Source organism: Trachurus trachurus (genome assembly GCF_905171665.1).
Source record: "Trachurus trachurus genome assembly, chromosome: 21".
Taxonomy (NCBI): Eukaryota; Metazoa; Chordata; class Actinopteri; order Carangiformes; family Carangidae; genus Trachurus; species Trachurus trachurus.
The window spans coordinates 10,468,011-10,481,372 of NC_139899.1; the positions used below are offsets into that span (position 1 = coordinate 10,468,011).

Genomic DNA, 13,362 nt, shown 5'->3' on the forward strand with positions numbered 1-13,362 from the left:
GCCTCGTGCCTACGACCGAATCACAGCCGTGCTGATATACAGTACAACAGCACTCCCTCTCGTGTGATATTGCTTAATTATAACTATAGTTATACAGTGCTATAACTGCATTATAACTCATTATAAGTATGGTTATAATGCATTATAGAGATAGGTGTCAAATAAAGTGACAAACAAAACAAAAAAACCCCAGAAAAGTGTAAGTTTAAAAGTTATCAGTTATTAAGGTATCTTTTAAAATGTTTCAGTGGTTTTAAAGCATCAGTTACAATGTGTGAGACAGAAGAGACAGCGTTAATTGCCATAGGAAAATCAAGGTGACAAACATTATAAGGAACATAATTATCACAACAATTAACAATTAACCTTTCAAAAAGAAGATGATAGAAAGTATTGTCTCCCCTGAAGCTGTGTCATAAAATATGATGTGATTATAATCATTTCATTTTCAAGACACATTATGTACCTGTAAAAAAAAAAAGTCAACTTCCAACATCGTAGCAGCTAAAGCTACCAAAGATCAGTTGCTGTGATCTCAGCCCTTTGCCTTGTCTTCTCTCTGCTTTATTAAAACTGCCATAGACAGCCAAGCACTTGCTAATTAAATCCAATCTTTAATAAGGAGATAGCTAGCGCTGAAGATAATGGTTTATAATATTTCTATCAAATTATGCTAATCACATTTCCCCTCAGTGGCCTAGATGATTTCACTCTCACTTCACTCTTATTAAGGCTTCTTTTCTTTTTAAACTAACTAGTCATTTTCTCTCATTGGCATTATTTTGGTAAAAGCCTGCAGATCTGTTTAGCAAACACAGACAGCATTTTGACATTCAACCTGTGCTCCTCTCTGCCCCGTTACCTTGGAGACAAAGAGACCAATGACACTTTGGTATCAGGATTCATTAATAAATCACTGAGATCCAAGTTATGACTAATTAATCAATGGAAATGGAAGGAAGGCGGAAAGTGGAACTCACAGCAAATCCAAAGGCTGACGCGCTGTGTCTCATGAATGATACAGCTGTGGAGAGAGAGACAGAGAGAGAGAGAGAGAGAGAGAGAGGAGAGAGAGAGAGGAAGAGAGAGAGAGAGCAGTAATGTTAGTGTTTTCCTTTGAAAAAATGAGTTGACAGCAAGATACATTTTAATGCCAGGTTTCACGTCACCTTGATGTTGTGTTTTCATATGCGGACCTTCGCATATGACTCATCGTGTATAACAAACATCTGGCATCTGCATCAATATGCAGTCCATAAAGAATGAAGAGTAATTACACGATGTCTTATTCCAGGATAATGAGGTGTTTCACTATGAGTCCTTTATTGTTACTGAATGAGACGACGAGATGAAAAGTCATTCTGATGGACAAAATAACACAAAATATAAACAGAGGAAATTAAGAGTAAACTAGCTTCTAATGAGTTAATCAAAGCACAGATATACAGTAACAGATCAATAGATTTTGATGTGTAAAACTGTTGAATGTGAAAATAGCATCTGCAACATCTGCCTGGTGACTGATTTGCATCAGGAGCACCACCAACAACACAGACTTAGCCAGTGTACAGGCGAGGAAAGCCTCCCTCTTCCTCTTCATTCATTCACTCACATATTCATATATATTTTGAAACAGAATTTTTAGATGCCAATGAGCATCTTAAATTGACATGACTCATGTGTGAGAAATACTTAAAACCCATTTAATTGACTCATCCAAATAAGAAGATAAAAATTAATGTGGAAGTTCTTGCCACCTGCTATATGTCAGTCACTGTTTAGATCCAGCATGGTTTCCACCAGCTAATGACAATAATAAATGTCTGTTCAGCTACTCAGTGCTTCACTGTGTTCCCCTGCTGTCTTTGGTTCAGGGCAAGTGAGTTTCAGACTTATTTGTGGAGAACGGTTTCTCTGTGTCTATAAACAAGGCTGTTGGTGCAGCAGTTAAACCAAAACAATGGGCTAAATATAAGGTATAACATTGGACTTGGGTGATAATTGATTGTGGGTTATGAACAACACCTTCGACCACATTACACATTCATTCTATCCATTCTCTGTGAGTCCTGTGCATGATTGTGTTGCAGACATTGACACAGACTACGTGTGTCAGTCTGGGACACAGCACTGACATAGCATCTGACCTCTGTTTGTACCTTGAGATTAACCTCTGATGTTTAATAACATAAATATGACATATCCTCAAAGTAAAAACCTTGTGAAGGCTCCATTGATCACTAGTGATAGAAAGGTGAGTGAACGTTTGTGACAGAGGAGTTTTAGTCTACCAGTTCTGTTTCACCCTTCGGTCTGTCCTTGTGCTTCTTCTTTCTCTCACCATTTTTCTCTCTCCCCCTGTGTTTTCAGGACAGAGTCTCGGGGGACACCATATCGGCCGTTAAATCACCATGGTAACAGGAGATTTGAGGCCAAGCTGGGAGTTTGAAGTCAACAGAGCTTTCATCCTCTTCATCTCACCCAAGCTTTGTCTTTGCCATCATCCCAATCTATTCTCCCCTTTCTTTCTTTCTTTCTTTCTGGCCTTGTGGCCATGTTGGCTGCTTTCTCTTTTATTGATTGAAGCTTCACTTCTCTGCGTGGCGTTGTCAGGAACGGTGTGTGACGCTGCATTTTGCCGAGCACTGATGAACACTTGAATCTTAAAAGTTACAAATAACGTTTCACTTGTTTTCCGGTGCTAACGGAATCACTAATGTGACAAAGCGCTACACTGCCTAAACTACAGTTAAATCAAAAGTGACATGTGATGCAGAAGAAAGGAAACGTGGAAAGGAGGTAAAAGGAGGAGTTAAAGGGCGCGGAGAGGAGAGGGGAGCCCCAGACAGAGCCCTGACAGCTGGTGCTGGTCAGACGGGCTGCGCAACACATGACTGCCCACATGCACTCACCAATACACATATAGCTGTCTCTGTGTCTCGCTCCGTCCTGAAGACGTCAAAGTCTCCCCCTTTTTCTTACTCACACATCCTGTGTCTCGATTGTCCTCTCTCAAGTACAAACTCTCATAACTCATGCACCTTGTTTTATGTTTGTTATGAGTTGGTTCCTGCCACAAAACCTCCACGAGAAAACCAAATGTCATGATTTATTCACACAGAAATCAATTTTTACCAAACCACTGGTTTTGAGGTGAGATTCACTTCCAAGATGTTTTTTTATATGACGAGACATCACACCCAGAGGACACACTGCCAGACATGAAGTGGAGAAAATCTAAATATGAATACTTTTAAAGAACATTAATTTTCTGCTTATTCATTCATATTTACTGTTAATAAGAAATATATGACTTTAAATGGATTTTCCAAAGGGCTTTGAAATCAGTCCTCCACAATGTAATTCAACTGGTCATGTTTAAGAAGATAATCTGGGTTCATGTGAAATTTAATGCCAATCTTTATTAATCTCTATTGAATCAATTTCATGTAATCCGTCTAATAATCTGATTTGTTGTTGCTCTGATATGAGCTAATCACATTTGGTTAATCTGCTGACTTCCTATAATGTGTTTGATTTATAGAAACCTGGGTTCTGGGTTTGAACCCGCCGGCTGGGGCCCTTCTGTGTAGAGTTTGCATGTTCTCCCCGTGCATGCATGGGTTCTCTCCAGGTACTCCTTGTGTAATTTTGAAAGACAGTTTTTACTTTGCTTTTTAACTGTGGTGAATGCATGCAACGTGATCTGGGTGCACATCTGAGCTGCAGTGGATCCATTCAGTTGTTCTCCAGAAGCAAACAAACCAGACCAGGACAGGATCACCTGATTTGATCAGATCTCATTCAGCACCTGCAGGGGGGCAGGATTAGTGGCACCTGGACAGATGATGTGCATTGACCCCTTCACTAAACAACAGATGGTGTTAAAATGTTTGTGTGCGTGATTCTGCGAACACCTATTGTGCGTAAAATGTAATACATAGGCTACAAGTGTCGTCGAACCATTTGGCAGCCTGTGCTCTATTGGATCTGCCCTGGACGGCCATAATCTCACCCTAGTGGGTAGATTTTAATGCTTAGTGCTTTACTCCAGGAACCCCCTGACCGGGATTTCCCAGTTCTTAGAAGAGTCGAGCCAGCGCCGTCTTGAAAATGACAGCGTAATCTGCAGCGTAACAGGAAAAGGAAATGTTTTTCTCCATTTTTCTTTCTTTCTTTGAAACCACAGGCACTCTTGTTATCTTCACGGCGATTTCACGCTGTGTGGTGTACATCCAGTGATGTGGGAGGCTGTGACCTGTGATAATTGGCTCTTGGATGTTAAAGCCTCTATGTGTGACTGTCTGCATTCCAGGAGACCCTCTGATGAAAGAGTTCAGGGCTAAAAAACCTACTGGCCGACAAGCACTGACCCATAAACAGTCACAGGTTTAGCCTAATTTTTCATGCACTGTATTGTTCTGACACATCTAAAAAGTATGTTACAAATATCACCTACCGTAACTAACACTGATTATAGGCTAATTTAATTTGGCTCTTAATGTGTAGACACATTTCGTGTTTGTGTGTTGTGACTTGTGACTACACTGCGTCTGTGATCATGGAAAACCATGTCATCACTTTACAACTTTAACCGCATCTCCTTATACCGTGGCTGATGTACAGTTCATCACATTATCACACAGACTCCACAATACCAGGAAATTAGTTGGAGTGATTAGATATGGCAATTTGTGGCAGCTCATACACTCATATTGCTGTGTGTTGAGAATAAAACGAAATAATGACATGAACACTTTGTAATTCTAATTTTACGTGATTCTCATTTTTCACAATTCAAAGTATTTGAGCATGTAGAACTAATTGAGAAACAAATGAATAAATTAGCTGAATGACTTGTCTGGACAAACTCTGTCCACGTGAGTCTCAGTGTTCTCACTTTATAATGAATCGTTTATCTGATCTGACCCTCTGTTTTCAAAAGAAAAGCAGCAAGGTAGCTGGAATGTTAACCAAGACTTTCACTGGAGAAGCACTTTGTGTACATGAGCACGTGCACACACACACACACACACACACACACACACACACACACACACACACACACACACACACACACACACACACACACACACACACACACACACACACACTGTTTCAGACGTAGGGCTACTCAGCTCCAGAGAGAACAGCTGTCCTCTCTGTGTGTCTCTGTCATCTGTCTGCAAACTCATTTGGGATGTGGTTAAGACTCCTCAGCTTCATCACCTTGGCTGTATTTCTACTTTCATTAATTACCTTGGAAAGAGCCAGAATTCCTCTCTGGCTACCAAGTTGAAAACAGTAGCTTTTCTTCTCCCAGCAAATCGGTGCCTCCCATGGCAAAAGCTGACACTACCATGTGTAATGTCCTTTGGGTTGTTAGTTAATCAGGGAGGCAAGTATGCATGGAGCACTGCTAACAAGACTAGAAAAACAAAAGGGGGTGAGGGGAGGAGATGGAGTGGGAAAAGGAGGAAAATGGAAAGGACTTTGAGAGCCAACGGGGACAAGTGGATGTGATGATCAAAGAAGAGGAGGAGAGGAAGACTTCAGTCTAAAATGATGAAACTGAGTATGTATGTGAGTGTGTCCTGTTTACAACTGTCAATCATGTGTTTTTCCTATTCTATTCTCAGTCACATAACTCACCGTAGCAATGGCTCTGACTTGGCAGCAGTAAAAAACCCTAATTATCAGTGAGTTACGCAAGAACTGGTGCCAGAGCCAACACTTAACATGCTCTCTCTTTCTCTCTCTCATTCTCTCTCCCCCATGTTCTTTTGGCGCTGATGATGGCAGAAGATAGATGGACAGATGAAGTAATATCTGCTTGGACATCGATTGAAGAGCAGACTTTGTGGGTATACATACATCCACATTACTCATGTCAGTGGAAATTGAAATGAGTACTTGTGTTTGAGACGAGCTCTTTCAATGTAAGCTGCACATATCTGATATAAAATGTATGTCATCCAAACCTACTACACACAGGGTTCATCTGGAAGTAGTCATATGAGAGATGATAAACACAAACACTGTTTGTTCCCACAAATGAACTAAAATTAACCCAGTTCTGTCAGGACCACTATGTCAAAATAATATTTATTTACTTGCACAGTTGAGTTTGGCAGTATGGTACTGTTCTGGGACCCCCTGCTCTTCCACGCGCTTGCGTGGAAAGCCTGAGGAGAGAGCACCTTCCTGCCCTTCACGAGCCATCATGAACGGCATAAGCAGGGAGCGCAGCAGCAAAGAAAACCCAGACAGAGCAGAGCAACCAACAAGATACAATGACAGGAGGAGCTGGGGTGGAGGTGGGTTGCAAAAAAGCCGGCAGAGGAAGCAGCAGCAGCAAGGGAGGTGATGTCGGGCTAGAGTAGTTTAAATAGCGCGCTCTGAATGCAGTTCCCCAATAGGAAGCAGCCACGGAGAGTCAGCTGAGCCATCAGCTGATCTGCACAGGTGAAGACAGTTAGGCTGTGCTGATTAAGAGCTTGACGTCATGGCCTGCCAGAACTAACGCTACGCTCAATTTGTTCTCTCATAAGACCCTCAGTCATTTGTTATGAGACAGACAATACACACCACCCTTTGACCCACTGGACATAAAATACTGACTATGAATTATGCTTTCTTTTGATGTAGGGAATTTCTAAAAGCTTGCGTATTTGGCAGTTCACGGATAAGCTGACAGCGAATCCATCATGAAGATGATACGCAGACAAATAGCTAAACGTTCTAGGGAGCATCGACTTAAAAAAAAGAAATCATGTTCTGGTTCAACACAGAATACATCGACTTCAGAAACAACTCTAAGCATCCATATAAGCTTAACCAAAGCACTTACGTAGTCTTTAAATCCACCCAATTTCTTTATTAAAAATAATTAGAAAAAAGTCTTAAACTCTAGTCACAGCTGGAGACAGAGATAACAGCACAAAATGGCCAATCATGTCAACAAGCAATTTTACAAGTTTACATCTGTAACGTTTTAGCGATGCTCACCCAATATTACACCTGTTTTCCACAAAAAATCTCATTAAACTAACTAATTAACTAACTAACCAACCAACCAACCGACTTACTAACTGACTAACAAACTAACAGACAGACCTTTTTTCATAACAAACTGAATAAAGAATTACAAATATAGTGTTTCTGACTCCAGAGCAGCTGAATACTTAAAACAATTTGTTTTCATTTGCTCAGTATTCTGCGATTACCAATAATTACAACTACTATGAAATGGATACGAGAGCTGTTACTGAGATATAAATGTGTTTAATCTCACCGAGGAAACCTGTCAAAATCCACACTACGTGAGTCTTTGTGTGCTGACAGGTGCAGACAGATAGTTTCCACACAGACTGCCTCCTGTTCCATCATCCATCAACCCACCTCTGCTGCTGCTGACTGTATGAAAATAGTCCATATCGAATTAGCAGAATCATTTGCAGCCAAACAGAAATGTAATTACGTCCTCCTCCGTGTTCCTCAAGGGCAGGGGCTCAATTCAGGGCTGTGAAACTCAATTACACCACAAGGAGCAAAGGAATAATCTGGGAGTCAGGGAACGAGGAGGAGGGAGCCGAGGAACGAGGCAGACAGGGCAGCAGATGGACAGGCAAACAGAGCGAGACAGAGAGGCAGTGTGGGTGAGAGAGCAGCACAAACACAAAGGTGAGAGAGAGAGAGACAGACAGAGAGAAAGAGAAGTATACGTACTGAGCCACTTGTACGCTGCCAATCAGTGACTCTCTGAGCCCCTGATCTGATCGAGGTGACTCATCTGCGTTAGTGCTCTGGAAATAATAAAATCTCCCTACAGACACATTTATTGATGCTGAGGAAAAACACTTAACGCTCCCAAGATGAGGACGAGGAGTTTGAAGTACAGTCAAAAAGCAGCTCATTTTATTTCTGTGCTGTGTGGTGGCGGTACATCAGATGTTTGCAGAATGTAATGAGGCGAGAGGGATAGTAAACAAAGGCAGGTAAGTAAAAGGCCAGAGATAGAGAGAGAGAGAGGGGGAGAGCTGGAGGGAGAGGAGGGGACATGGAAGGAGGAGGGCAGACATCCGGGAGGAATTATGCATCATTAAAACCGGACTGAACGAGACTTTATGCAAATACACCTGTCTGGGCTGTAAATGTGCAGCAGGGTGCCAAGAGGGAACAACATCCCAGCCTCGCTCCCGGAGGTTGCTGTTTACTTCGTATGTTGAAGACGTTGCGCATGAGAAACGTGAGCTGCAGCCAAACTTCACGTTTCTATCTGAGAAAGAGCAAAGCAAAGTGACCCAGCACAGTGTTGACCTTCACGTGAATCAAATTAGCAATGAAAAAACTGACGTAAAACTCGCACAACAACACACCAGAGTGAATCGACAACCGCAAATGTGTGAGTCAATTGGCCTGAATTCACATTCACAATCAAAATAAGAAACAAACAATAATGATGATAAAATGATACAATAAAACACAATTTTTGGAAAATTGGGTGTGTACTGAGTATTTGCATGTACAAACTCAGCGCAAATCTGCATGTGTGTGTGTGTGTGTGTGTGTGTCCTAAATTGCTGCTTGCTCTCCACTGGGGCACTGAGTTAAAACAAACGCCCTCAGGATGCTGCTTCCTCATTAATTAGTGGCTCTAAATGGGCATACACTCCCCCTGATGACCACACACACACACACACATGTACACATGCACACAAAGCATTTAAAAGCAACAAACATCACATAATAAGACCATTAGGTGAAAACAGAAACACACGTCTGTGCACATGTTGAGGCATCACACACACACACACACACATACAAGCGCGCACAGACACACAACCTTTGCCTCCTCAGCAGCAGACACGACATGGCTGCGGCCGCTTGCTCAGCTGCAAAATATTGCGTTTAATAATTCAGGACCTACAGCTCAGCTCTGCAGCGAGCCTCGCCTCGCACACGCTGGCTCACTTCACCCTGCAGAAAACCCTACAGGGATTCTTCCTCTCCCACTTTTTCTGCCCTCATTTTCCTCTTTGCCCCCCTCCCCTCCCCTCCCCTCCTCCTCTGTGGGTGGTAAAATCGGTCCCCTCCGTCCCTGCTTGTCTTCTAGAAGAGGTCCTTGCTTTTCTTTCGGCCCCTGCTGCTCTGTCTCTCTCTGGTCCTCTTTGCTGCAGTCGTCCTCATCCTCCCATCCATCTCACTGTTTCATCCCGCTTTTCCCGTTTATCATTCTCCCACACCCCCTCTTTTCTTCTCCCTGCCCTTTCCTACCACTCTTTATCCATCTCCATCCCTTTCAATTTGCTCTTTAATTTATCTCCTCTGCCTCATCCCCCCTTCTAACTCACCTTTACATTTCCTCCCTCCTACATTAACACTCCTTAATTCCTCCTCCCTTGCTCCCTCCTTCTCTACTCCCAAGTAGCACGGCGGTATTGATCTGTGCTGGGGTTGAACTACAGTCAGTGCATGCTCACGTACAGGGAGGTACCATCTGTGAGCGGTTTGGCATTGGGGCCTCAGCGGGGTACATGTGGAGATTAAGCCAGGACTGGTACATGGCTGACTGGACTAATGCTTCCCCTTTTTTACCCACAGGTTTTAAAGAGCTTCATCCTGGAAAACGTTTTAACAGTTCAGGAAACTTCCTGTAGAGCTCAAGGATTTTCCTAAAACAGCCTTCACTTCAGGGATCCTCATTCTGCGCTATTATTAAGAGAGACGCATCACTATGTGACTAAGACACTAATGTGTTTGGTGAAGCGATACAACACAAGTGCATACACAGGCTTTGTTATTTATCACAGACATGAACATAATGCTTCACAATTAGGCAAGAATTACAGTTCAGCAAAAACCCAACAGCGTCATAAATGGGTTGTGTTGGTATCAGTGACATCTCTACTGACTATTTATTTTCTCTTAATGTCCTCACAGCAGGGAGAATTACTGTGATGCAGTTAATTAAAGAATATCTTGTGGCAAACAATGTGACAGAATTATGGAGAAATTCATTAGCAGCAGATTTAATATCCTCGCAAGGTCTCAAGCTGCTGCTGCTGCTGCTGCTGCTGCTGCTGCTGCGTCTACGCTGCTGTGTCATCCGGGTCTTAATGGTTTTAGTTTGGATGGATGCGGGCAACTGTGATGGAATGATTTATATTAAGGGTCTAGCAAAACTGACCGTGACCTTTGACTCTACTGTCTAAGAGTCACTAAGAGGATTCAGTGCAGGCACAAAAAAGAGCTACAGTGGATCCTAACAGTAAATGGTAAATGGACTTGCCTTTTACGGTATATGTCTTCTAGTCTCTACGACCACTCAAAGGGCTTGACACTATAGTTACATTCCCCTACTCATACGGTGCTTTTTTTATATACATTTTGTGAAAAAACTGATGATTAAGGGTTAAAGTCAGTATCTTGCCCAACGTGAACAAGTATGAAGTATTATATTAAGTATATTATCAATTTCAATATAAAATGATAACAACACGCCTGTGACCTGCCTCCTAAAAGTGAAGTATAATTTTCCTCATTATAATAATGAGATAAATAACATCTAATTGAATCCCTGTGGATTTTTCTCCATGTGCTCCTTCAATGTGCGGTTACAGCTTCAGACCACAGCCTTCTTCACTAACAAGCTGCTGTATTTTTCTTTGTATGGAAGTCATTAGAATCCTCAAAAAATAGAACTACACTGAAAATTGATGTAGAAATTGAGAGTGGGCTGACACCTTAGAGGACATTTCAACTCTCAAAGAAGCTCAATATGCAACAAAAAAGACAATAACTAGTAACTAGTAATTCACATTTGATGTATTTTTTCTTTAATCTGAGCTCTGGGCTTGTGTTTCATCCTTCATGGACACATAAAGTGAAGAACGCACAGAGTTTCAAACACTTTCTTTTCTTTTCTGTAGTCGCTCCAAATCTGTTACTGTTTTGGCTACGATGCCTCAGAGATACAATCCCACACTAAAACGCACTTGTTAGAGCCCAAACCTTTTCCAACACTTAGCAAATTTCCAACTGGCAGAACTGCACCTTTCAGAACAGTCTTTTATTTCTTTATTCTTATTGTTTGTGTTTTGGTTGCCAACTTGGCCGTTCTTCGCCAACGCTGGACCACTCAAGCAGCATGATAGCAAGCATGATAGTTGACAACAAATCACAACATTAGAGATGGTGCAAATTCCACCACTTCAATCTTACCAGCTGGTGTTTGTATAAAAATGCTGTGTGACAACTAGAATTCACCCACATCTGTCACGGTATGTTTGTCCTATGGATACAGCAGTGTCAGGTCTGTGGTGTTTAGAAGGTCACCTGCCTCACAGAGGACACATGGTAAAAGTCTAAACTTGCGGAAAGAAGGACCTTGTACATAAATGTGTCGCTTGGAATTGATGCAAAAGGGATTTTTGAACGTTTGTTTCCAAAGTCATGAATGGGCTGTCAAATACTGTAAAACCACTGAAAGTTTGAACTTCTACACTTTCATGGCAACTGAGCAAACCTAGCTGATGAGAACAATGTGACAGAGAGTTGAAGGCTCCAGAGCAAGTTAGACAGTTTTTTGGGAGACCGTGAACAAAACAGTGTGCTATAACATTTTCGGCAGTTGGGGAGGAGAATCCCTGTGGGAGTCAGACACATACTACCTCGTCTATACTAGAGGCACAGTATGAACTATATCATGGCTTTTTCATTTTTTTAATGGTAAGAAACAGCAGACATACCATTTTCTGTATCACATTTGATTTAGCTTTAACTTATCATTTCTCTTTTTATAAAAATACAAATAATAAGAATAAGAAAACAAATAGAAAGACAAAAGTTGCTGTGTCTTGCTGCACAACAGAGGTATGGAGACAGAGAGAGCGAGAGTAAGAGAGAGTGAGAAAGACTGTTTATTTCAGTAATAACAGTAATCTACTTGCTGATAGACAGAAAGAGAGTGATCCACTCTCCTGTGTGGAGTGAGGGCACATTTATATTCCTGAGTAGGCTACTATGGATCAGAGGCTGAAAAGAAAACCACTTCTGTGCCTCAGGACATTAAAAGTCCTCGTAGGTTTCTGAATGATCCACGATGATGAAGAGAGAAAATAAGATAATAGCGACAATAGCATAATATTGGTAATATTGAGTCAACCTCCCAAAATTGACCAAATTGTCATGTCCTTTGTGTGTTCCCCTGTTTTATGTGAGGTTCCCTGTAGTTGCAGACTCTTTTTGTGTTCCCTTTTCTTTTTCTGGGACATTGGTAGGCTACTTGTTTTTGTTTTTGTTTGTTTTTTCTGTTCAGAGACTATTTGCATTTTCCCATTTACCCCTTGAAAAAACTTCCCGGGATTCATTCACCTGTGATATCACATCACATCTGCATTTGGGTCCAGTCCCTCCCCAACAGTGACACAAATCATGTTTTCAGGAGAACTTAAACAGTGTTAGAGAATCTAGATCCCCATGTTCTTCACCCACTGTGGATGTAAAACACCATCATCATCATCATCATCAGCAGCAGCAGCCGCTTCCCTCCATCAGTGGTTTCAGTGGCCACACCTCAATGAAGCAATCAGGGTGATTAAAAGATATACCGTCACTGCTATGGGTGTAATAAGTAAGTGACACAAGAGTCATAACATGGGTTTGTGTGAAGCACATCTGCTCTGTTGACATTAGTTGCACCATTTATTTGACTATATCTCTCTATTTCTATTCTTCTTTTAGTTTCCCTCACAAAAAGCATAGAGACATATCTTCTTTTTTTAGTTAGTTAGTAACTCATTTGTGTGCTTAACTTGAATACCTGTGCCTAATCGACCCCATTTAATTATAACAAATAAAGTATGATGTTGCGAGTTCTTTCTCTGGGTCTGTCAGCACTCAAGTTGCCAGGAGCACAACATTCTCTCCCCACTGTTTACTGTTTACCTAACTCATTTATTTGCTTTGATATGTTCCAAGACTTGCAGTGGTCCCTGGCAGGAACAGTGGGTAGTAATTAGCAGAACTCCAATCACTTGATGAGGCCAAACCTGACAGATGATGTGGTTACCACTGACCAGTGTTTAAGCAGCTGTTTCACACTGTGACACTGCTGGTTAACTAAGAACAGCATGACTACTGTGTCTGCTGAGGCACAACATCACACACACAATCTACACCACACAGGTGAGAGGAAACCTAATGGCCATGCACTTGTAACACACAGTATCGGCAGCTTCTCTTTATATCCCCATATACACATTTCCTCTGTGATGCAAGAGTAAAATAAACTACACTGAGATAGTGTTTCTTTGGTACAATGAAAAGCCTCGACTGTGACATTCTCAGCTCAAGAAAGGG

General features: G+C 41.7%; 1 protein-coding gene across 1 annotated transcript in view; it reads right to left on the reverse strand.

Annotated features, from left to right (window-relative positions):
- tmem163a (transmembrane protein 163a) overlaps window positions 1-13,362 on the reverse strand; it is a gene marked incomplete at both ends in the record, with an annotated part of 54,967 nt that overhangs the window by 12,222 nt on the left and 29,383 nt on the right. Inside the window, one exon of the mRNA XM_083996500.1 lies at window positions 981-1,024. Coding sequence (XP_083852626.1) covers window positions 981-1,024 — 44 coding nt within the window. The remainder of the gene's footprint in view (window positions 1-980; window positions 1,025-13,362) is intronic.